The sequence below is a fragment of the Phyllobates terribilis genome, unplaced genomic scaffold (assembly GCF_046119375.1).
Source record: "Phyllobates terribilis strain yellow unplaced genomic scaffold, ASM4611937v1 Scaffold_4__5_contigs__length_816908805, whole genome shotgun sequence".
NCBI classification, from domain to species: domain Eukaryota; kingdom Metazoa; phylum Chordata; class Amphibia; order Anura; family Dendrobatidae; genus Phyllobates; species Phyllobates terribilis.
In genome coordinates this window covers 464373815-464399844 of record NW_027362764.1, presented here as the reverse complement: position 1 = coordinate 464399844, position 26030 = coordinate 464373815, and the positions used below count along the sequence as shown (strand labels likewise).

Genomic DNA, 26030 nt, shown 5'->3' with positions numbered 1-26030 from the left:
TCTTTTTTCACATTAGATGTAAAATGCATTTATCATTTCCACCTAACCTCTCATAGTCCTATTCTTTTCATAAAAAAACCCTTGACATTTGTAATCCAATGACTGTGTGGCAAAAGTACCATTATGCATCCGTTTTGTTACTGTAACCTTATTACTATTTTGCAATGGTCTTTGAATATAAATTAAATAAAAATTAATATTTTATGCAGATAAAGTATTGCCTTAGTGCTTCACTCATGGTGGACTCCTTGAACTAAACACACTCTCCGTATGAGGTCATCTGTAAGAGATTCTACCTTGTCTCACATTAGCAGGGGTGTGAAGTTAGACCTGGGAATACTTCAACTGTACAGTAAGGGCATGATAGCAAGTTTCACACTTTGCACACACTTGTATTCCTTATTATTGACCATTTGCAAGTGGAGACAACTTGTTTCATATGCAGCAGTGTGGACTTCTAAGGTTGGACAGTAGTGTGAAATATCAGGTAATATTTGGGGGTAAACCTCTTTAGGTTTTGACATTTGAAGTATTCCTACATCGTTTTGTTACACTATTTACATGTATTAATTACTACAGAGAAAGTTCTTTGCTGGATTGGTTTGGAAAAAAAAGTGCTCCCTGTGTGAATCGACAACCCATAGGATAATGTCCAAGTACTTGCTCACCATTTAGGGATGAGTGGACCTCTGAAAGTTTGGTTTCTGGTACCAGACCCGAACTTTATTTCAAAGTTTGGTTCGGGTACCAGAACTTCAACCAGAACCCAAACCCCATAGTAAACAATGGGAACCTGGATTTTTGAGCTGGAAAATATTCTCTTTCTCCAGACTTCCCAAGGAACTCCGAACATTGCAACTGACTTCCAGGAAAAGTCAGGTCAGATGCTAAACACCGAACACTAACTGTTCGGGTTCGCTCATCTATACTCACCTTCACTTGTTGCGCTGGACAGGCACAACACTGCTTTAGGGCACAAAAGGTTGAGTTCTTCTGATCAGCTGCCACACCGACAATCAACTCCCCACCCTTGCCAGGTAGGAGCTGCACCACTGTACTGACTAAGCACACTCTCTTGGATGAAGGATGGCTTCTCCGATCAGCTGCGGCACCAACTGCCAGCTCCACACCCTCCTGGGCAGGAGTTGGAGATGCAATTCAGGAGGAAAAAGAAAAGGGGCAGATATGTCCCAGGCACTGTGATAGAGAAGACTAGCCTATTCACAAGATGACTTATGGCACTACGTGTTTCAGGGACAGTCTGTTCCTGAAACACTTAGTGCCATTAAACAACTCATCTTGTGAATAGGATGGTCTCCATCGCAGTGCCTAGGACACATCCACTCTCTTCTTTTTCCTTCATTTTTATTCTAAGACAAGCATATACATTTTTCACACAGAAGTAAATAAACTGACAACACACATTGCTTCCTGTTTTTTTTCCCTCCTTTTGTGTTTATTGCTGTTAATTCAAGGAAATAATTTTGCATAAAATCCAAAATCTTTTCTAGAAATATAGGTATCCTTTCCAATACATTACAATTGAAATATCAAAGTATATGGTAAACATACAAGAAGGTAACGCCTCACTCTTACAGTACAGTATTGTAGAATCATCTCATCTTGCCAAGGTTTGTACTACCTTCTTTGTGTTCAATCATATCCAAAAATATCTAGTTTAAAATACGATATTTTCTCTTAAATTAAAGCTTTATATGAACTAGTAACTAAACACTGTTCTCAGACATCATAATCTGATGCTTTATTTTTTTTTTTTAGACAAAAAAAAAAAGAAAAAACAAACTCCATTAGCTGGGGAGGAGAAAAAGGCGTTTTACATCAAGACCTACTTCTTTCAAGTATTGCAATTGGTCTGGAAGCAACTGTACATTTGTCTTTCTATTTTATGGGCTGTTATAATACATGTAGGTTTGCAAATTTATTTACATGCTTAGTTATACCGACCGTGAAAATATACTTCACCTATGTAAAAGGCATTTTAAAGAATATCCTCCCAGCAAATGATAGGAATGCAACTAAACAAAAACCAATACCCACATACAATGCTGGTAAATGACTGCTGCCATAACTTCTAGATATCCTCAGTGCACGAAGGTATAAACATTATCCAGAAGACTGTAGTGCATATGTTGGCGAAAACACAGCAGCATTAATCTTTTGACAATAAGACAAAGTTTCATACTTTCACATTATGCATCACACTTAGTGGTAAACTTGGAAAAAACATTAACAAATCTATACTTCTAGGAGCAAAAATATTCCTAAAATTACCCAGTAAAGGCTTTTAGACTTAAATACTGTCATACATCCTGAGTGTAAATAATTTAGAATTGGGTGTGTGACTTGCAAAAACACCGACCCTCTGGTCAGATGAAAATCCAAAACCGAACGGTGAAGCTTTGACACAAGAGTGTAAATCCATCAGACAAGTTTAAATGAAAACCTAAAAAAATAAAGTTTGTTTTTTTCCTAGACTGATAACATCTCAGACAACTTATTAGCAAAGAACATAACAATGGAAGTAGAAAGGAGTAGTGACTCACTCAAGGGGTGTACATACTTTTGAGACATCATCCAAGTCACACTTCAACAACTCAAATTAGGAGCACACAGATTCCTCCCAATAAATATCAGCACTTTGTCTACTAGTGCTATTGTTGTATAGAATTTTTTTTTTTTTTTTTCACCTAATGCACACTTGCTTACAAACATTGACATTTCCAATGTAAATTAATTAACAGAACAAATTTTCAGTTTACTTAGAACAGTTGAAGTAGTTGGACCTACAGTGGAGAAAGTATCTACAGACACATTCTTAGCGAAGATACAAAATTGCATAACGTTCCCAGATCCATTAAATGAATAAATGCTGTCAAGTCTTCTGCAATATTTAGAGCTTAGAATCGATGAAGTATCTTCTTAGTCTCGTAGTCAGGATCCCATAGAACCGATTATCCAGGCCACGTTATTTAGCCACTCTTCATTCATCATGGCTGCTTCTGGTCTTCAAGTTCAGAGCTCACATTTCATGGCAAAGCAATGGTGAGAACTTAGCTCCCCCAATGAAAAGGAAAGCAAAACTTCGGTACCATAACATTAGACGTGGAGACTGAGTACATTTATATTTTTGTGACTTATTTATTTTATGTGAATTGGTTTCAGTCTGCAGAATCCAAAGAATCATTAGAGGGAATATGAGGATACCTCAGCCTGAAAGTGCCTAAAACAGGAAAGAAAACTACTGAGTCAATGAAGAATTACAGTTCAACAAAAATAATTAAACGTGGACAAAGAAGCACAACAGAAAGGCACTTTTTCGAAAAATGGAGAATCCAAATATCGGACAAAAGCTTACTGTACAGCCCCATAAGCACAGCATGTAAGCTGCTATACTGAATACTTTGTAATTTGGGGGCTCCGATCTTATTTTGCTCTTCATTTCTTCTTTTGGCTAAAGAAGGCCAACATTGTACGTATGCCTTACAATAGACATGGATAAAGAGTTACATAGGCACAAGAGTTGATGACTAGGCACAAAACACCAAGACGTGGGAATTTACACATTTTTTTAACAGGGTTATCAATACAAAATATAGTGACAGATCTGAGCAGATCGGCACCATTGCAGACAAGTGTGAGCAATACACATTCACACAAACACACAGCTGAATCCCAGCCATCACGTGGAGGAAAGGAAAGACAAGACAATTAGAAACATGTCCTCTGGGAACTATCACGGTTACCTTGCTGACTGGCTTCCATTGGTGGCTGTTTACAGTCCATGGCATAATGGCCATTTACCCCACAGTTATAGCAGGATATATTCCCATTTTTCTTAGTCACAGATCCATTAGAATTGCCTACTACATTAGTGGCTGGGTACATTGAGAACATCCTACCAAAATTTGCCATCTGTTGCATTCCATAATTGGCTTGACCCCCAAGCACAGGGTCATGCATCAGTCCATTGGTGTAAGGAGCCTGATGAAAGAAGACAGGGTATTGTGTCCCGTTGCTCTGGTGTGCTTGGCTGAGGTAGGTGTTATTGCAAAGTGAAGGAATAAAAAGTGGAGGAACTCTGGTATACATCTGTCCGGTGATTGGGTTAGGATAGTAGAAACTGCCAAAGGGTATTCCACCACTATTTCCACATCCGCATCGACGTCCGCAAGACCCACAAGCTCCTTGTCCTACTTGCTGAGGTGGTGGGAGTGCCCCATTTGTGCTAGTATTACCAACTGCAGCACTAATGAAAGAAGTGCTATCACTCTGTGCCGTACTGTGAGTTAATGCAGGACTTGGACTGGGTGCTGGTCCAGGGCTATGGGTAGGAACTGTGGGAGGAATTGACTGTAACTGACCTATGCCACCACTAACTGCTTGAGTGGCAGAAACCGTTGCTGAAGCATTCAGCACATTAGTATTTGGTGACGGCACCATACCACTAGCTAGTGCTGGTGCAGACAGAGCAAAAGGAACGGATGCAGGTGCTGTGGGCAAGTTTGTGGTTGGGTGATGTAATTTTATCTTTGTATTTACAGGTTTTGCTCCAGCGCTTGCATCCAGGCGAGTTGCGACCTGATTAAGGCTTGCCATTTGTGAAATGGGTTTAGCTAGAGGATCTGACGTAGTCACAGGGGAGGCTGCAAACCCACTTGGACTGTGAATGGATATAAAACCTGTACTGGCAGTCCCTATGCCCAAACTAGTCTGTGCCGATCCATTAACTGTACAGTTTTCTGTTGGCCCCTGAGAAGGTAATTTCATTCTATGAACTGGGATATGCAGAGCAGGGTTGCTGGGTTGATAATTACGAGGAAGAAAAGTGGAAGGAACAGGCAGGGGAGAAGCCAGCAAGTCCATGCATTTTTCAGATTCTCCCACAACAGAACCTGGAGGTGGAGCCACAAGTCCAGGAGAATTCTGGTGAAATAATTCTTTCACAGGAGACATGGATACAGGACTGACAAGCATACCAAGAGTCTTTCCATCTGAGGGTATGGCTGATGGTAGGCCATGTTCCATTTTATCTGCACCATTTGGCATCACACAATGCAATGGAGGCAAAAGATGAAAATGCGGGAATTTGGGATTGTTCACGGTATCAGTAGTACTGTCATTGTTAAGGTGCTTAGACAATTTGGCAGTGGAAGCTTTAACTGCTCTAAATGTGGTGAAACCAGAAATATGTTTGGCAGAGTCTTCTGAGTTACTGTCTGTATCTGCAGAAAGAAAAAAAAGAAAGAAAGAACAAAAAAAAAAAAAAAAAAAAGTCACCTGAATAAAATAGTGTAGATCGGAACAAAAGGAAAAAAAATAATTTGCACAGCTACAACTGAATATTACCCAGACACAAAATGCTACTTGCCAAGCAAGACTTTAAATGGTTTTAATGATATATGGCTATAGTAGAATTGAGTTTTGAAACTGATTTAAAGAGGATCAGCAAAAATCCAGTTATTAACCCCTTAATAGCCTATGACGTATTAGTACGCTATAAGCTATTAACCCGGTTCAGCACGGGCTTCGGCACTGAGCCCGCACTGAACCGGGGCACATGTCAGCTGATTCTTACAGCTGACATGTGCCCGCAACAGCCACGGGTGGAATCGTGATCCACCTGCGGCTGTTAACCAGTTAAACGCCACTGTCAATCTCTGACAGCAGCATTTAACAGCACCGCGCCGGAAGCCAGCCTTAGCCCCGCCCATCGGTGACCCCGTCACGTGATCGCGGGTCACCGATGGGTCGGCATGACAACTCAGGGTCTGCAGCAGACCCCTGTGGTTGGCATATCTTGCTAGCTATGAGCGCCACCTAGTGGTCGGCGCTCATAGCACAGGAGTATTTCTCTTGCATACAGACGATCTGCTCGTCGCCTGTATGCAGTAGAAACGATCAGGAAACTTCAGCTTCTAGTCTCCTATGGAGACTATTGAAGCATGCAGAAAGTGGAAAAAAAATGGTTTTCAAAATATAAAAAAAAAAATATATAAAAAAGTTTAAAATCACCCCCTTTCGCCCCATTCAAAATAAAATAAAAAATTCCCACATACACATATTTGGTATAGCCACATTCAGAATCGCCCGATCAATATAAAAAAAAAAAAAGAATTAATCCGATCGGTAAACGGCGTAACGAGAAACAAATTCTATAAACTCCAGAATCACGTTTTTTTGGTCATCGCAACATTGCAGTAAAATGTAAAAACGGGCGATCAAAACATCGGTTTTATCCCAAAATTGCATCAATAAAAATGTCAGCTCGGCACGCAAAAAAAAAGCCCTCACCCAGCCCCAGATCCCGAAAAATGGAGACGCTACATGTCTCGGAAAAAGGCTTTTTTTTGGTTTGTTTTTTTAAAGCAAACTTTGTATTTTTTTTCACCACTTAAATAAAAAATAACCTATACATGTTTGGTGTCTACGAACTCGTAATGACCTGGAGAATAATAATGGCAGGTCAGTTTTAGCATTCAGTGAACGTGGGAGAGAAAAAAAAAAAAAAAACAGCTGTGGAATTGCATTTTTTCTTTTTTTTTGCAATTTCGCCGCACTTGGAATTATTTTTCCAGTTTTCCAGTACACGATATGGTAAAACCAGTGATGGCGTTTAAAAGTACAACTCGTCCCGCAAAAAATAAGCCCTCATATGGCCACATTGACTGAAAAATAAAAAGGCAATGGCTCTGGGAAGAAGGGGAGCAAAAAACGAAAAAGCAAAAACTGAAAAACCCAAGGTCCTTAAGGGGGTTAAAAAAATAATGTAATTATATGTATGTGTGTTTCCTTGTTTTAGTTACTAACTGCTTTGAAAATCAGTATCTATCTAGCTGCTAATGCACATGTGTGTGCTGAAGAAGCGCTGCTGCCACCGGGGACATACTGTAGTGTCACTTCATTAGAGAAGTTTTCTTTGCAGTACTTCCCTCTCTATCACTGGTCTCTGCTCTGAGTCTTCTCACACCCATCAGAGCAGAGACAAGTGTAATAGTAAAACAAGAAAGCACTGGACAGGTTGGGGAAAGTACATCCTTTTGATGATGGATGAAGTTGTGGAGTCATGGTGAAAACTCTTCTCATGAAAAGCGATGTCCCCGGCAGCAGCTCATATAGTATCATTCCCTATACAATCTATCTGCACTAAGCAGTGAGAGCTTGTGATAATTTGCAAGATCTCACTGCTTAGTGAGGAGAGACTGTACTGGAAATTATATTATATGCGCTGCTGTCAGGGGGCGTCGCTTTGCTTTATGAGGAGTTTTCATAGCCACTCAACATATTCGCAGCACCGCCCTGCCCATCACCATCACACTGGTCTCTGCTGATTGGTGCAAGAAGAGAGAACAGCAATAGTTTTAGGTCACAGCCCCATTATCAGTATGTGGTCAGTATTTTTTCTCAGGAGTGGGAGAAAAAACCAGGAGTGGGTGATAAATGCAGAATTGGTGACTTGTTTCTATTATACCTTTTCTCTGATCGTTCCTCACCTGGTTTTGGCTCCCACTCCTGAGAAAAAATACTGACCGAACACTGACCAAATACTGATAGTGGGGCCATACATATGCTCATCTACATCCTGTTCTAGTTTATAAAACTCTCCTACCTGTTACAATAAACAAGTATTCTTTCATTGTGGAAGCTAACACCCAACTAAATGCTGACCTCTGTCTTTGTCTTCTTCACTCTCAAAGCTCTCTCTTCTGCTATGGCTCGGGCTAGGTGGGGAACTGTAACTCTCCGAAGAGGTTTCTCCACAAGTTTCATGCCCAGACCCAAATTTTACTGCAGAATCTAAAAGACAAAATGTTTTTTTTCCACGCATGGTCTTATATAAAGGTCCAGAATTGAAGAGGAGGAATGTAATAGTTGAATAAAAAATAAATAAATAAAATTACAACAAAATTCTCAATAGCATCTTTTAAAAAAAAAACAAAAAAAAAACAACTAAATTTAAATTCAGTAAATTAACATATTTACAAAAACAACATTAGGAAAATTTTAAAGAGCATGTACATATAGATACATAATTAATCAGACATTTTAGGTGCACTATATTCCTTGCTGTGTTAGATGCAAAATAGACTTCCAGTCTAGCAGAAAGTAAAGTCGAAGTTCACAATAAATGTATGCCTTTGTCCTACAGAAGTTCATGCTTTGTCCCAATGTCTGGAATGTCACTAAGCACCCACACTATAGAAAAGAAAAAGAACAGCGCAAAGTGCTGCCATGTTTTTATATTTACACTATAGGGATTTTTAGGACCACTGATGTAGATTGTGTTACTCCCCACCTGAATCATTACGGGAGGATGCAATTCACATGCCACCAATATCTATACAAACAAAAACTTAGTAACAGGCCTCACAAACACAGGGTTAATTTCTGCCAAGTTGAATAAATAAAACAAAAAGCCCTAATGTACAAAACATACAACATGCAGACATTGAAAGACTTAAATGTAATAATCACCTTTCCCAATCAAAGTCCTCAAGTTTGGAGGTGGATTCACCCCATTTGCTTTGTATACCAACAGGCCATTTGGTTTCTGTGCATTTCTGCAGAGAGTGTATTGGAGACAAGATGAGGGTCATCAGAAATACTGTACACATTTTCCAACTGGACACGAATATTTACTAATTTATGTTCACATCTTCTCACTATTACGGTGTGTAAAGAGATTCCTGCAATTTCTCATGTACTACTAATACAGCAGCGTAGTTCTAGGAAGTGCTTCATGTTAAACAAAGAAAAAAAACAAATCTGCAGCCTGAAAAGTGATAAAATCAGGTGCCAAGTGCCCACTGGTTAGCTTTTCAGTTCACCTGGTAACAGAATTAGGTTATCCTATTAAATGGCACTGTTTATGCAAGATCTGTCAGCTACATGAACACAATTTATGTAAAAGCAAAGAAAAGAAACCGTAAAATACCAGTGACTCACATACACTGGCTTACATATAATGCCTTACACTTTAAAACCAAAAAAGCGATTAAAAAAACAACATATTAGGTGGCCATTCTTACCTATCCGAAGTCTCCCGCCCTTTGGAAAGTGAACTTTGTTTATCCAATGGCCGCTATTGTAGAAAAAGACAATTTAAACCATTACAAGAGTATGATCTTGCCAGTCATTTACATTCCCCTAAATCCTTCACAAAACCTCTAACAAATTAGGATTTACTCTTAGGATTTACAGTGCACTAGTGATTTTCTGTGTAGCCCTGACAGACGTGTGCAACATACTTAGGCTTCGATTATAAATGTGTATATTTATGGAAAAAAAAAAAAAAAAAAACTTACTACTCTATACAACTGGAAAAAAAAGGTACAAACATATCAGCATGATAGAAGCCAAGACATCTTTTTAACATCTTTTCAGTAAATGAGGCCCTATAGATTTGTTGGGCTGAATGGAATGAATGTAATAAGATGCTTAGAACCACAACACTTATACAATGCATTTGGGCACAAAGTTAATTTTTATCAAGTAACAAAATGCAGAATGAGTGAAAAAGGGAGAAATCTAAATCAAGGCCATATTTGGTACAATCACTTTTTCTAGGTGCACTTGAACATAGTTTTTTTGGGGGGTGGGGAAACGCCAGAGAGGTTGTTCCAAACATCTTGGAAGACTGAACACAGATCTTATGTGGCTGTAGGTTTGGACAAAACCTTTTGTCTCTCCATAATGTAATCCCACACAGATTCAATGTTTAGATCAGGGCTTTGTGTGGGCTATATTGTCACTCACAGGATTGTTTCGCATTGAACTGAAGATAGCTCTTAAATGACATTGGTTGTATGTTTGGGGTTGTTTTTCTGCTGTATAATAAATTTGGAGCTAATCAGACACCTTCCCAATGGTATTACATGATGGATATGCATGTGCCTGTATTGCTCAGCAATGAGGACACCATTAATCCTGACAAAATCCCCAACTACATTGCTGAAGTGCAGCAACAAACTTGCAAGGGACCTCCACCATACTTCACTGTTGCCTGCAGACACATTAATCTACTGCTCTCCAGCCTTCTGTTACAGCCAAATATTTCACATTTTGATTCCTCAGTCCAGAGCACCGGCTGCCATTTTTCTGCTCAACCAGTTCCTATGTTTTCATGCATGGTTTTGTCACAGCCTTGTTTCTATTTTGAAGGTATAGCTTTTTGACCACAACTCTTAGCATGGAGACCGCCTCTAGACAAATTTCTCCAAACACTAGATGGGTGTAGCTAGGTCCCACTTGTTGCTTTCAGTTCTGAGCTCATGCAACTGCTGGACTTTTATGGATTTCAATGGAAAGTAAGCCTGATGTGATTTTGATCTGCTGCACCAAGTGTGCTTGGCTGACCACTGCATCTACGGTGGTCAACGTTGCAAATTTTTTTGGTGCTTCTTTTAAAAGAGCTTAAATAGTACATTTTGAAACCTTAGTCTGCTTTGAGATCTTTACCTCTCAGGAGACACTTTGCAGTATAACTTCCTCATGTCTTGTTCCTGTGCTCAGTCTTGCTATGGTGTATGACCTGTGACATGAGTGTCCCACAACCTCAGCTTTGTAGCAGAGTTTGGCATTTCCTCAACCAGTTTTAAGCCTCCAACAAATGTTTGTCTACATATAAAAATGATGAATATTATAGTTATGTGTACAAGTAACCAATTATGTCAAGCAGAGTATAACCTGTACCTAGAAGAATGGATGCTGATTGGAAGGCAAACGGCGGTCACACCAAATATTGATTTCCCCATTTGTTTATTCACTTCATTTTGTCAGTTGATTGTACATAAGTGCAAATAAAAGCATTAATGGGTACAAACTCCACAAGTTACACAATTATTTTTTGTGGTTCACCCTGTATAAAACTGTATATTTAGTGGATATTGTCTGCTATATGACTAACCGCTACATGCCTTTAAGCTGAAGGAATGCACTAATCTAAAGATTAAAGTTTGAAAACAGCAAAAATAACAAATCTTTGGCTCTTGTGGTGCGCATCAGAGCATACTTACAAAATTTTGAGTTGAAAGCAAATTAGAAATAAACTTCAAGAAATTGTGGAAACCGTTCTGTACTACAGGATGTTCTCACCTGGTGTCCTATACTTAAAAACCGCTCAGACGTGCAGTCTTTCTTAGCGCAATCTTTTCCATTCTGCTCATTATGTGGCACATGGGTCTCATCACAAGGAAAACTTTTTGTTGCAATAAAACTGTTGAGAAAAAACAAATGGAAAAAAACAAAACAATTTATTTTGTTCAAGTGTAGAATAAAGTTGTAAGAGTCTCACAATAACAAATACACATCAGATAACCGTACTAAATAGTCTGAGCACTTTCTTAGTCTAATATCTTATGGTAACAACTGTATTGCCCATTTACTCAAACTCGTCATACCTTACCATCAACCTACATCACAATCCAATTTAATGCTACATTCCCACCTTGTGCAGTATTCCTGCAATACTTATGTAAATTAGGTTACTTGCAGTTTTTTCATTAAGTTTTTTTTACTGCTTTTCTTTACCTCTTGTTGGTATGTTATGTTTTAAACAAATATGCTTTGTTTTTGATCCTTTCTGGTATTCGGCTTTGATAAAACTTTATTGATATAGTCATGTGCGCATTACATGAGTTTTTTTATGCATTTCCGCCGCAAAAACGCACTAACAATGCATGTGCAGGGGTTTTTTTACCTGCAGATTTTCTGCATCTAATGCAAGTCTATGGGAAAAATCTTCACAAAAAACTGGAGCGTACACGCAAGAAAAATGTTGCAGATTTGAAACACGCACCGCAGGTCAGTTTACGCAGCGTGAAAAAAAAAAGAAAAAGTGGGCATGAGATTTCTATAAATCCCTTCCACTTTGAGTTGTAAGATGCTGCGTTTTTGAAGCAGGGAAAGCATACAGTGAAAAAAAAAAAAAAAATCACTATAAAATCATCATGAGCACACAGCCTAAAAGCAAACTTAATTTTAAAATGATTTTTGGGTTCCAGGGCTTAAGACAATGAACCCTGATCAGGCAATTGATAGGGAAATAAATGAGCTTATGCTCAAGTGTGCACAGAGAGTGTAATGCTTGGTTTGTGCCATTGTGGGCATCTCAGGACAAGACCACAACAATCAGGACTACTTACTAGGACCTATAACACTTCAGGGTCATCATGTCCAACCCCCTGCTCAATGCAGGATTCACTGAGCCATCTCAGAAAGAAGTCTGTCCAGCCCTCTGTTTGAAGACTTCCATTGAAGGAGAACTCACCACTTTTCCTGGCAGCCTGTTCCACTCATTGATCACCCTGTCAAAAAGTTTTTTCTAATATCTAATCTGAATCTTCTCCCATTCAGTCACATCCCATTGCTTCTAGTATTTGTGCAAATGAGAATAAAGCGGTTCCCTCTACAGCAGGGATGTCAAACTCAAACACACAGAGGGCCAAAATGAAAAACTTGGATAAACTCGCGGGCCAAGCACCAACCAATAAACAGCATAATGGGCTCCACATAGTCCTCCATACAGAATAATGGGCCCACATAGTCCTCCATACAGAATAATGGGCCCACATAGTACTCCATACAGAATAATGGGCCCCACATAGTACTCCATACAGAATAATGGGCCCCACATAGGGGTGCGGTTCTCGTGTCACGGGCCAAATATAATTACCCTATGGGCCAGAGTTTGACGTGTATGCTCTACAGTGTGACAACCCTTGAGATATTTGTAGACAGCTATTAAGTCTCCTCTTTTGCAAGCTAAACATTCCCAAATCCTCTAACTTTTCCTCATAGGACATTGTTTGTAGACCGGTCACCATTCTGGTAGCTCTTCTCTGAATTTGCTTGTTTTTCGATTAATTTTTTTAAAATGTGGTGCCCAGAACTAACAGTATTCCAGAGGAGATCTGATCAAAGAGGAATAGAGGGGGATAATTTCTTCATGTGATCTAGTCTGTATGCTTCTGTTAATGCAACCCAGAATTGTGTTTGCCTTTTTTGCAGCTGCATCACACTGTTTACTCATGTTTAGTCTGATCTATTAGTATACCCAAGTGCTTTTCACAAGTGCTGTTGCTTAGCCCTATTCCTCCCATTCTATACAAGTTTTCATTTTTCTTGCCCAGATTTAGGACTTAGCATCCCTTCTTGTTAAAAAGCATTCTGTTAGTTGCTGCTCACAGTTCCAGTTTGTTTAGAGCCTCTCTCTTTTCTCTAATATTAGCTATCCCTCCTAGCTTTGTGTCATCAGCAATTTTATTCAGTTTACCCTCAATTCCTTCATCTAAATCATTGATAAAGGTGTAGAACAACACAGGGTCCAGGACAGAGCCTTGTGGTACCCCACTTGAGACATTCTTCCAACTGGATGTACAACCATTTCTGACCACTCTTTGGGTCTGATCACTGAGCCAGTTATGAACCCACCTAACAGTTGCCTTGTCCATTCCATAGCTGGTAATTTTTTTTTAATAAGGATGGTATGAGAAATACCATTTCTCTTTGTGGTAATTACTATATATATTGACAAACCAGATTTATTTTTTTAAATTGGAAAGAAAAGGGTTGATTCAAATTTATTTTCTTGTAATTTTAAAAGCATTCTTCACTTTATTTTTTTAGGCCTCTTATGGACTTAAACCTGCGATGTAAGGCGATCAGCTCCTGTTTAAAGGTGTATACACACATCCATGTGACACATTTGTGTAGGTGTCTGATTTTTCTTGGACAGTACACAGATCCATAGTTTTTCATTGATCCATACACACATCTATTTTGAAAACAGACCCATGTCTCCTATCCGTGACACTCAGAGTGTGTCCTATTCTCATCTGTTTTGCAGCCCAGACTCGGCTATGGGATCAGTATAAACCACTGACGACATACTTTGTACTTTAGAGTTCCACTCAAGGTTCATCTTTTTTAAATGATCCATGACAAAGTCAATGGAAAAAAAAGATAATACAGTCCGATCAGTGAAGGAAAAAAAAAAAAAAAAACACACAACTAGGATGACACCTGAGGGGTAAAATAGGTCCATTTCTCTAGGATGGTAAGACACAGATGTGTGAATGCAGCCTAAGGGTATATCTCCGGAGATCCATAAAAGGCATATGTAACTGATCGCCCATGTTCTCCCATGGATTAGCGACCCCTGTTTTTGTTTTCTGCATTAAGGAGAGAAATATTTGTACAGCTTCAACTCACTTTGAGATTGAACATTTCCCAGGAGATTTCTTATGAATGGACGTATGGTGTGTAAAGTCTAGGAAAAAAATAATAATATAAAGTCAGTCTGCTTTTTCATCCTAATTAAGTTATCAATAATTTCCCAACAGTATTTGTGCTATTTACTTCATAAGATCTTAGTCACAGCAAGGGAGATATTATCTGTGATGCAGTGCAGTCTAGAATAAAAAATACAACTCAGAAGTGCCCACATATTAAAAGGCTCAGTAACCACAATGAAAACTGCAGCATTCAGGATTGGTTTTCAATATAGACATGGAAAATAAACAAATACTCTGTCTTATTGATAAAGGTATTCACTGCAGCAATATCTTATTGGATGTCACTCACCTTCCTCCTGACTTGACGTCTCGGAGCTGTCTTCTTGGCTTTTACAATACTTTGAACAAGGCTGTAAATGACCTGATGAAATATGGAACATCAGAATGACCCGTAATAGTTTGACAGTATTTAGAGCCCACCCCATTCACTGCAGTGTAGTCAGTGAGAATCCCACAAAACATCATTCAAGGAACCACCAGGGAAATGATGGGCAGACAAGCCCAAAATTCGTTATATACTTTTACAGGAGAGATCACTGATGACTTTTCATAAAGAAGCAGCTTTAACCCGTTCCCAACATTGCCAATTATTGGTTTTGCATTCTAGTTTTTGTTAAATTAGAAGTTTTGGATTCCTAAACTCTTCATGCATGGGGGCGGGACAGTGGGGGGGCGGGTCTTCGGCCGGGCCTCGGCCCCTCTGCGGCCTCTCGTGTTTTTATCTTTTGGCACATTTAAATTTTGCAAAGACGCTGTCCTAACTGTGGGCGGCGCTTTTGCAGACTGATCTGATGGCGGGCTTCAGGAAAATTATGCCGGTGCCGACGTGTTCGCAGATTTAGATCTCGACTGAATGGTGAGCAGAGATCTCATTTCGCACATGCACCGCCACCATTTTACTGAAGTCCACCGGAAATGGATCAGTACACTTGCAGCCACTGGCACCATTTTCCTGCCACCAGATCAATCTGCGCAAGCGCCGCACCTAGCTAGGAAGGCACCAGCACGAAACTGAAATGAAGAAAAAAAAAAAGACACTAGAGGCAGCCGAGGGGTCGTGGCAGAGCCGAAGACCCTACCCACAGTCTCGCCCCGATGTACAAAGTTTAGAAATCAGAAACTTCTAATAATGATTAAACAGAAAGCAGGCTGCAGATTTCTACACTGAAGGTATCTATTAAATCAGTATAAGATTGCCAGTATGCCCAACTCTTTAGTTTAACAAGCATATTACTGATGACAACTTCCCTTTAAGTATATAAGGCGGGCAGCAATGGCCTCGGTTTCAGGTCCTCACAGCTATGGCGCAGACAGATGGCAGTATAACACGTGCGAGGATTGCATTGCAATCCTCATACTGGATGTCTGCTCTCCTATCCTGAGCTTGACAGCTACACCAAAATACATTACTCTGTCATGCTCAGGTCAGGAGAGGTGCCGGGCCAGTACGAGGATTGCGATGCGATCATCACACAAGCTATACGGCAGTCTGTCTGCACCCTAATAATCATGTAGCTTGCAGACGTTAAAATCTGCAATTATCCATTATCCCTCATGGATTTTTTTGCAAGTGTATATGAAATATTCCATTCACCTACAGTGGCTGCAATGTGTCACAGAGTTCATTAAAATTCTCACTTAAACATGTGAACATATGCTTACTGTGCTTTCACAATAATTAGTAGCCCAAGCTAAAAATGTAGTGTACCACTTGAATTTCTAAAAATCTTATTCCTTTTGATATGTTGGTAGAAATAACGTGATCCATGTTTTTTATACAATTTAGATGTAACATACGTCTAATAATCCTTAAAAGGGGTTGTCCAAAGAACAAAACAATTTAATTAATAAAGTTCCACAATTGGATGTGTTAAAAAATAGTTTTTCCTGTGCTGAGGTAATCTTATAAATGTGCCCCTGCTGTGTACTGTGTAATGGCTGTGTCTGACCGTACAGGGACATGGTCTGATCATACCACATCTCCTGGGCAGGGGAGGAGGCAAAAGTATACTGACATTACAGGGGATCCCAGTTGCCGCTTTCTGCGAGATGAAACATTTACCTGCCAGTTTTAAAAAAAAAAAAAAAAGGCATTTTTTTAACCCATCCAATTGTGGAAATTATTATTTCAAGATCTATTGATATAAAATGTACTGGTACTTGAATAATTAAAACTTCCATTTATTTCATTAACTAAAACAAGGGATATCCATAATTAAAAATTATAAAAGATTCTAGAATTGCTTTGCTTTTTTTAAATTATGGATATGCCTGATTTTAATGGATGAAATAAATGGAAGGTTTAATTATCGTATTTTGCGGCTTAAGACGCACCAGATTATAAGACATTTTAGGGTGCAAAATAGAAAAAATGTTTTGTTTTTTTAAATAAAATCGTGCGCCTTATAATCCTTTTTACCTGGGGGCAGTGGTGGTGAACCGGGGGTCACAGGAGCTATGGTCACACATACCGGAGATTGGCGGAGGAGGTGGCTGCGGCAGGAGTCGGGTGATGCTGCGGGCTCCGTCTTCAGAAGTGTCAGTGATTCAAGGCGGTGGTGGTGGCAGCAGGACCTGGTTGAGTTCAGCAGGGTGATGCTGCAGCCCCATCCTCAGAAGTCAGCGATGAGGAGAGGTTCCCTATCCCGTACATAGCCCTGCGCTGTGCTTTGGTAAAATGGCCACCAGAGCATGCGCAGATCGAGATAGTCTCTAGAGATCTCGATCTGCGCATGCTCCGGCAGCCATTTTACCGAAGCACAGCGCAGGACTATGTCAGGGATAGGGAACCTCGCCTCCTCTCACTGCCAACTTCTGAGGACGGGGGCACAGCATCGCCCAGCTGAACTCGCCCAGCCCCCGCAGCCACCACCACCGCCTTGAATCACTGACACTTCTGAGGATGAGGCCGCAGCATCACCCTGCTACCGCCGCTGCCAACCTCCTGTCTCTGGGACCCCAATTAAACGCCGCACCCCTCCCCCGGTAAAATGCTGTAACTTTTCTTCTCAAATTTGGGGTGGTGCCTTAGGCTGTGTGCCCACGATGCGTTTACGCGTTTCCGCAGCGGCAATTCCGCTGCAGAAACGCTTAAAACCGCCTGGTAGAAGGCCTACCATGTTCCCCAATGATAATCCGCATATGCTGTGCACATGCTGCGGAAATTTCCGCTGCGAATTATAATTGCGGGAAAAAACGCAGCACTACCAATTTTGCGGAAGCGCTGCGTTTTCGCTGCCATTGACTTGCATTGGAACACATGGAATCCGCATCACTGGATCTGTAGATGCACATTCCATGCGTTTCAATGTGCAGATGGTACCCGGGTTTGGAGAAGAGGAGACTCTCCTCCGGACCCGGGTACCAAAGAACCTTTTAAAAAAAAAAAGAATAAAATAAAAAATAAATATTATACTTACCTTCTGATGGCCCCCGGTGACCTTGTCTCGGCTTGCCAGCAGATCGCGGTAGACTAAAGGACCTGCCATGACGTCATTTAGTCATGTGACGGGGCACGCGACCGCCGACGTCGGCAGGTCCTTCAGTGTACCGCGAGCTGCCGGCAAGCCGAGATGCATCGAATAAAGACTCCGGGGGCCATCAGAAGGCAAGTATGATATTTATTTTTAACATTCTTTCGGTCACACTATATAAATCCATGCTCTTTGCATGGATTTATATAGTGTTACCAAGATGTCAAGCACTTTACAAGTGATGCTAAAATCTCTTGGAAAGAGCTTGTCAACCTGCATGCGGAAATGCATGTGAAGAACGCTTCACATCCACTTGTCCCTGGCAGGAAAAACGCATGTACAATCCGCATGCGTTTTTTCTGCCAGGGAGATGAAGACGCTCAGGAAAAAATCCAGAGCATTTCTGCATCGTGGGCACATAGCCTTATAATCCGAAAAAAAATGGAATTCAAGTACCAATCCTTTCCTTTTGTTTTTGCTTATTGCACACTGCTAGTAGGCAGTATGGATCGCAGTACTGATGACTGACGCAGCGACAAGGCACTGTGAAGCTCTTCACGTTTCCATATTTTTTTATGGAATTAAAATATACATTGTTCAAGTGACAACCCCATTAATATTACTAATCACTCCTCTGAAACAAAGTGCTGCGGAATATGTTAGCGCTATAGAAATAAATATTAAAAAATATTTTATTAAGGAATATTCCTCTGCAGTGCTTGATAGACCAGCAAAATCTGAATAAAGTGAGAAATAATACTGTATAGACCATACACACAATTTACTGCTTAAAATTAGATTGTAAGGGCTCACTCCTGTAACTGTTGAACTGTATGTTACTCGGTAATCTCTTTACTGTCTGTACATATCCCCACTTAATTGTAAAATGCTGTGGAATAGGTCGGCGCTATATAAATAAAATATTATTGTTTAGACTTTTTTTTTTTTTTTTTAACACTTTTGGGCCTTTATTTTAGAAAGTGTTATTTCAAACACAATAACCTAACCACCAGTAAGGGTCATATTACTTGCAGCCAGACTGCATGGGCTCACATTTCATATGTTCAGTGTAATTGTCATCTTTTCCAAAATAGCAGCAAGGAGAGATATTCCATTTACAATATTTGCTTACTGTTGGAGTTAGTAGTTTCTTCCTGGATATTTTGGAAAAAGTTGTACACCTTTTGGTTTTGAAGAAGTGCCTGGGATGGCGATGAAAAGATCTGCCTTAAAAGGGAAAATAAAGTGATAATTACTATACAGTTAGATTGTTCTTTATTCTCATGTTCTGAGACAGTCATAAAGGGAAACATAAAGGGAAACATGCCATCACTACGACCAGTCTTACCTCTGGGGCCCTTACTGAACCTACAAAAAGGGAAACTGCAACCCCTGCCCCCTCCTAAAGTACATGAGATGGGCAGCAATTCCCTACACAGCCGCTACATTCCCTGTTTCATAACATCTCACATCAAAATATTCTTTTGCTAAATAATTCTGGTCTCAACTTACTTTACAACAGGCTCCAAGTCACAATAGTGAAGCTCTTCCCTCTTTTTCCCCAGTTGCAAGGCTTCTAAAATGGTTTTATCAAGATTTTTATTGGAGAGTTCTTTTGGAAGCTTAAAACAAGAAAAGCAATGTTTGAACATGATGAAACATGGCAATAAATAAAAAACACTCATTCTAGGAATAAGACTATCTACACACATACACAACGCCAGCTACATCATTTGTTGTAATATCAGATTATATAAAGTGTAAACTTAATGCACAAAGAACACACAGGAACATGATACAAAATCTTTTTAGAAAAATTAAATTTTTATTACTAACCTCATTTATTCTATTTTTTTCTGGTGGGCTGTATCAGAGATTAACCCTTTCAATTATTAGCAAAGGTTATAGCTCCCAGTAGACAGACGATTTATCAGATAAAGCTGTAGATATACATGTAAACTGTAATTCCGCTGCAGAAACACTTAAAAAAACGCTTGGTAGAAGGTCTGCCATGTTCCCCAGAGATAATCCGCATGTGCTGTGCACATGCTGCGGAAATTTCCACTGCGGGTTATCATTGCGGAAAAAAAAGCAGCACTACCAGTTATTTTGCGGAAGCGCTGCGTTTTCGCCGCCATTGACTTGCATTAGAGCGCATGGATTACGCATCACTGCATCTGTACATGCGGATTCCATGCGTTTCAATGCGCGGATGGTACCCAGGTCTGGAGAAGAGGAGACTTTCCGGAGAAGAGGAGACTTTCCTCCGGACCCGGGTACCATAGAACCTGTAAAAAAAAAAGAATAAAATAAAAAAATAAATATTATACTTAACTTCTGATGGCCCGCGGTGCGCTTGTCTTCGCTTGCCAGCAGATCAGGGTGGACTGAAGGACCTGCGCTGACGTCATTTAGTCATGTGACGGCAGGTCCTTCAGTGTAGTGTACCACGAGCTGCCGGCAAGCCGAGACGCACCGAATAAAGACTCCGGGGGCCATCAGAAGGTAAGTATAGATTTATTTTTTTATTTTTTAACATTCTTTCGGTCACACTATATAAATCCATGCCGTTTGGAAGGATTTATATAGTGTGACCAAGTTGTCAAGCACTTTCCAAGTGATGCTAAAATCGCCTGGAAAGAACTTGTCAACCCGCATGCGGAAATGCAAGTGAAGAACGCTTCACAACCGCATGTCCCTGGCAGGAAAAAAACATGTACAATCCGCATGCGTTTTTTCTGCCAGGGAGATGCAGAAACGCTCAGGAAAAAATCCGGAGCATTTCTGCATCGTGGGCACATAGCCTTACAAAAGATCTTGGCTGTAGGTCAAAAAGGAGGGTCATCCCCTATGAGGTCCATATGCTTTAACAGGACTTGATAAGGAGTTACACTATTGACTGAGGATTCTCTGATACTGGCGGTCATCTGACTGCAAGTGTGTGATATACATACTCTTGGCCACTTTCCGACATGACTGTTTCCGGCCTCGCTCAATACACTGGCATTGAGCAAGGCTGTGCCCATTTAGTCGTAATGTGGTCAGGAGTATGAATATCACATGCTTGTGGCCACATGACCGCTGCACCCAGCGCCAAGAAGCCTCACATAGCACAGTGTGCACCATGCAAGGAGTCACAAGTCTGAGGTCACAGAGTGACTGCAGACTTGGAGATTTAGACCGGACAACACCTTTAAGATAACTTTTATTAAAAGTTGATGTACCTCACAAATACAAAATGAACTAACTGCACCTCAAAAAATTATTATTGACCTAGTACAATACATTGGGGATGGAGGGTCACACATAATATCCCACTGATGTATAGTCCAACATAAGAAATCATAATAATATAAAGAGGTGCCAAAAATAAGCAGTAGTCATATAAAAAGTTTAGATCTCACCTATTCCTCTTGCCATGAAACAAGGGTCATCGGGATTGCTTCTTGGGGCTAGGGTCATTGAGTAAATAGATATCTGGTTCCTAATCTTATTGTATTAAAGGGAAGATGTCAGTAGGATCTAACCTCCAAGTGCAGTACAATTTCCATGGACACATTGAATGAAGACGATGGAGAAATTTTTTGTGTGTTAATTCTCAACATCGAGGAAAACTGATGATATTTTGATCAGAGTCTAATTATCCTAATAGGACAGCTTTTCTTGAATGCAGAACATAGTCGTGTGACTAGCCTTAACCATACATATGGGCATGTAGGTCATAAAAAGTTGAATAAAATGATACCTTGATATCAGTGATCCAATGTCTTATTCCAGAAGTCCACATTTTTCTTAATGTTAACGAGCTGTTAAGAACCATGGGTAAAACACAGATCTCCCCGAGAATCTGCTTCCAACGCTTATTTTAAATAACAGGGGGCGTTAACAATGTGAGACATGTAGATAAGGAGAGCAGACTGTCAGTCATTACTTGTCTCACATTATTAATGCTCCCTTTCATTTAAAAGAATCTCTGGAGGCAGATTCTTGGGGAGATCTTTGTCCGGCCCGTAGTCCTGGACAGCTCACGTACATACGCACAAAAACATGGACTGCTCTGGAAGAAGACATCGTATAGCAGATATGAAGGTATTATATTCAGCTTCCTATGACCTGCATGACCATACAGACCTCTTAGAAGGGTTGATCCTACTGACAGATTCCCTTTAACCACTTCATGCCTCATGCAGTTGCTCCTAACCTTACAAGGGCCATACCAAAGTTTGTTCCTGCCAATATAAAACTGCTAAACATCCCTATTCCCTTTTTCCTCCTGACAGGTTTCATCTTCTGTTATGAAGACTCATCAGGGGAGTATATAAACAGACAGCTCAATAATATGATATATCAAAATTGGATGGCACATATCACACGTTTGACCCAGAGACCCGAATGAATACATAATATTTAGGAAGCATGTTTGGAATCTCCATATTCTCAAAATTGTATGGCTAGTTGAGTACTCAAATGCTCAGAAAATCTACCATTAATAAGATAGAGTTTATACAGCTTTTGTACTTTTTGACCACCTATACAAATCTTGTAGAGCTATCCACATTACTGAGGGTTAGGAACCTCTACCATAAAGCTATATATTTTATTAGGTTAATTTGATCCTTTAAATACCAATAAAAGAAATTCCTGCAGTTCCCGATATGATTTTGTCACAGATGTTCTGGAGTTATCAGACCAGTTCACCTATAATAAAGAGACATAACAAATCACAGCCAGCCATGTATTCAAGTGTAGAATTTTTATTATACTGTCTATAAAGCTGATGATAGGGCTTCTCTTCCAGGACAGCACCAGCCATAAAATAACATCTGGTCCTTATCACCAGTGATTGACGTACATACAAATAATGCTTGGTTTACATTTCACTTGTCTCCTGAACCCAGCGTAATGTTAATATAAGCACACAATTAGCCAATTATGCTACCAAACCAAAGCAGCTAGAGAAATGCATGTGTAGGGCGTAATCACTGCCAGTCCAGCTGCACCTTAATATTGGGAAAACCTGCTGACAGGTTCCTTTAAAGTCTTTGCAGTACCCCTTCATACAGATTTTTTTTTTTTTATTTTTTTTTTTTAAATCATTAATTTTTTTGTTATAAAATGCCTGCAAGTCCTTTATCTAGTTCAGGTCTTTGCAAGGTTACAAATCCTTCCAAGCTCCTCTTGCCCTCCCTTCTCTCAGTATTAGAGATAGCAAAAAGGATGAGGGTGTTGTTCACAGATTCCCACAGCATGCAGAGGGAATAAAGTATCTTGAGGGTAGAAAAAAAAAAGACTGTAGAAAAGCTTATGAAGAGGAAAAAAAGTGTAGGATAGACGCTGTGTTGATACATGAGCTAATTAAAACTGCAGCACCCTGAATATATACAGACCTCAAATCCTTCCTATATTACTGGGAGATACACTCCCCACAAGAGAAAAGTCTGAACTTGGACTAGGCTGCAAACTGAATATCAAGGGGGTCTGAAAATTCATGAAGGAATGAAGATTGCAGACTGGAATTTAGTGCAATTTTATTAAGTAAAGGTAACCAATAACTTTTTTCATGTCATATGTTTCCCTAGTCTTTAAATTTTAACTTATGGGTTTTTTTGTTCCAAAAGGGAATCTCAACTGTAATAATTTCACCGCAACTATAATGTTTTCTCTGAACGATCTAGTCTCCTCAGCAGTGAAGGGTCTAGATTGGAGTGGCTAAAGTGAGGAGCAAAAAAAAAAAAAAAATCACCTCCAAGCTAGACACTTCACTGCTGAGGAGACTAGATCGGAGTTGCTGGAATGAGGGCCTCAAAATATCAACTCAAATCTAGACACAACCTTGCCAGGAGCAGTATTCAAATACATGGGCGGCGCCAGCAGTGAGTGAATGCGGTGCTGCCCATGATTGAATAACAGGATCACACCCCTATGACTGAATAAAAGCAGGTAGGACAAAGTATATACAGTGCTGGCCAAAAGTATTGGCACCCCTGCAATTCTGTCAGATAATACTCAGTTTCTTCCTGAAAATGATTGCAATCACAAATTCTTTGGTATTATTCTCTTCATTTAATTTGTCTTCAATGGAAAAAACACAAAAACAATTGTCCTAAAGCCAAATTCGATATAATTCCACACCAAACCTAAAAAAGGGGGGTGGACAAAAGTATTGGCACCCTTTGAAAAATCATGTGATGCTTCTCTAATTCATGTAATTAACAGCACCTGTAACTTACCTGTGGCACCTAACAGGTGTTGGCAATAACTAAATCACACTTGCAGCCAGTTAACATGGATTAAAGTTGACTCAACCTCTGTCCTGTGTCCTTGTGTGTACCACATTGAGCATGGAGAAAAGAAAGAAGACCAAAGAACTGTCTGAGGACTTGAGAAACCAAATTGTGAGGAAGCATGAGTAATCTCAAGGCTACAAGTCCATCTCCAAAGACCTGAATGTTCCTGTGTCTTCCGTGCGCAGTGTCATCAAGAAGTTTAAAGCCCATGGCACTGTGGCTAACCTCCCTAGATGTGGACGGAAAAGAAAAATTGACGAGAGATTTCAACGCAAGATTGTGCGGATGGTGGATAAAGAACCTCGACTAACATCAAAACAAGTTCAAGCTGCCCTGCAGTCCGAGGGTACAACAGTGTCAACCCGTACTATCCGTCGACGTCTGAATGAAAAGGGACTGTATGGTAGGATACCCAGGAAGACCCCACTTCTTACCCCGAGACATAAAAAAGCCAGGCTGGAGTTTGCCAAAACTTACCTGAGAAAGCCTAAAACGTTTTGGAAGAATGTTCTCTGGTCAGATGAGACAAAAGTAGAGCTTTTTGGGAAAAAGCATCAACATAGAGTGTACAGGAAAAAAAAAGAGGCATTCAAAGAAAAGAACACGGTCCCTACAGTCAAACATGGCGGAGGTTCCCTGATGTTTTGGGGTTGCTTTGCTGCCTCTGGCACTGGACTGCTTGACCGTGTGCATGGCATTATGAAGTCTGAAGACTACCAACAAATTTTGCAGCATAATGTAGGGCCCAGTGTGAGAAAGCTGGGTCTCCCTCAGAGGTCATGGGTCTTCCAGCAGGACAATGACCCAAAACACACTTCCAAAAGCACTATAAAATGGTTTGAGAGAAAGCACTGAAGACTTCTAAGGTGGCCAGCAATGAGTCCAGACCTGAATCCCATAGAAAACCTGTGGAGAGATCTCAAAATGGCAGTTTGGAGAAGGCAGCCTTCAAATATCAGGGACCTGGAGCAGTTTGCCAAAGAAGAATGGTCTACAATTCCAGCAGAGCATTGTAAGAAACTCATTGATGGTTACCGGAAGCAGTTCGCAGTTATTTTGGCTAAAGGTTGTGCAACCAAGTATTAGGCTGAGGGTGCCAATACTTTTGTCCGGCCCTTTTTTGGAGTTTTGTGTGAAATGATCAATGATTTGATTTTTGCTTCATTCTCTTTTGTGTTTTTTCCTTGCAAGCAAATTAAATGAAGAGAATAATACCAAAGAATTTGTGATTGCAATCATTTTCAGGAAGAAACCGAGTATTATCTGACAGAATTGCAGGGGTGCCAATACTTTTGGCCAGCACTGTATAATGTTATAACATCATTATTAGTGTTGAGCGAGTATGTTCTATTAACCCTTTTGCCGAGTATACTCGGGCGAGCACCGAGTAGTTACAGCTGCTCAGTGTTATGTTTGAATCGCTCCCGTGTGCATGATTTGCAACTGTTTGACAGCTTTATTACATGTGAGGAATGCAAAAGAAACAATCATTCCTCACATGTAATAAAGCTGTCTAAGGCTGTGTGCCCACGTAGCGTTTTACAAGCATTTTTGATGCGGAATTTCCGCAGCGGAAACGCTTGTAAAATGCTTGGTAACCCGCACCCCATGATCCCCAATGGGTTTCCGCAACTTCTATGCACATGCTGCGGATTTTTCCGCAGCGTTTATGCCGCGTTCAAAAATCCGCAGCATGTCATTTAATTTTGCGTTTCCGCATGCAGAATTGCCTTTGTCCAATGCATAAAAAACGCAAGGCAATTCCGCATGTGGAAAACGCGTGATAAACGCGCGAAAAAAGCGCGATAAACGCGTGCGGAATTCCGCATGCGTTTTTCCGGGAGAGGACTTGCATTTATGCAGCAGAAATTTTCTGCTTCATAAATGCAACGTGGGCACATAGCCAAACAGTTGCAAATCATGCACACGGGAGTGATTTAAACAAAACACCGAGCAGC

At 40.3% G+C, this 26030-nt stretch overlaps 1 protein-coding gene across 1 annotated transcript in view; it reads right to left on the bottom strand.

Moving 5' to 3' along the window:
- Positions 1–1434: 1434 nt before the first annotated feature.
- Positions 1435–26030, bottom strand: part of ZCCHC2 (zinc finger CCHC-type containing 2) — a 33120-nt gene continuing 8524 nt past the window's right edge. Inside the window, exons 4-14 of the mRNA XM_073678660.1 lie at positions 22412–22483; positions 19298–19407; positions 18918–19012; positions 14602–14673; positions 14230–14287; positions 11113–11233; positions 9048–9100; positions 8494–8579; positions 7687–7815; positions 3765–5243; positions 1435–3241 (exon numbers count right to left, since the gene is read on the bottom strand). Of these exons, the coding sequence (XP_073534761.1) occupies positions 3180–3241; positions 3765–5243; positions 7687–7815; positions 8494–8579; positions 9048–9100; positions 11113–11233; positions 14230–14287; positions 14602–14673; positions 18918–19012; positions 19298–19407; positions 22412–22483 (2337 nt within the window). The 3' untranslated portion in view covers positions 1435–3179. The remainder of the gene's footprint in view (positions 3242–3764; positions 5244–7686; positions 7816–8493; positions 8580–9047; positions 9101–11112; positions 11234–14229; positions 14288–14601; positions 14674–18917; positions 19013–19297; positions 19408–22411; positions 22484–26030) is intronic.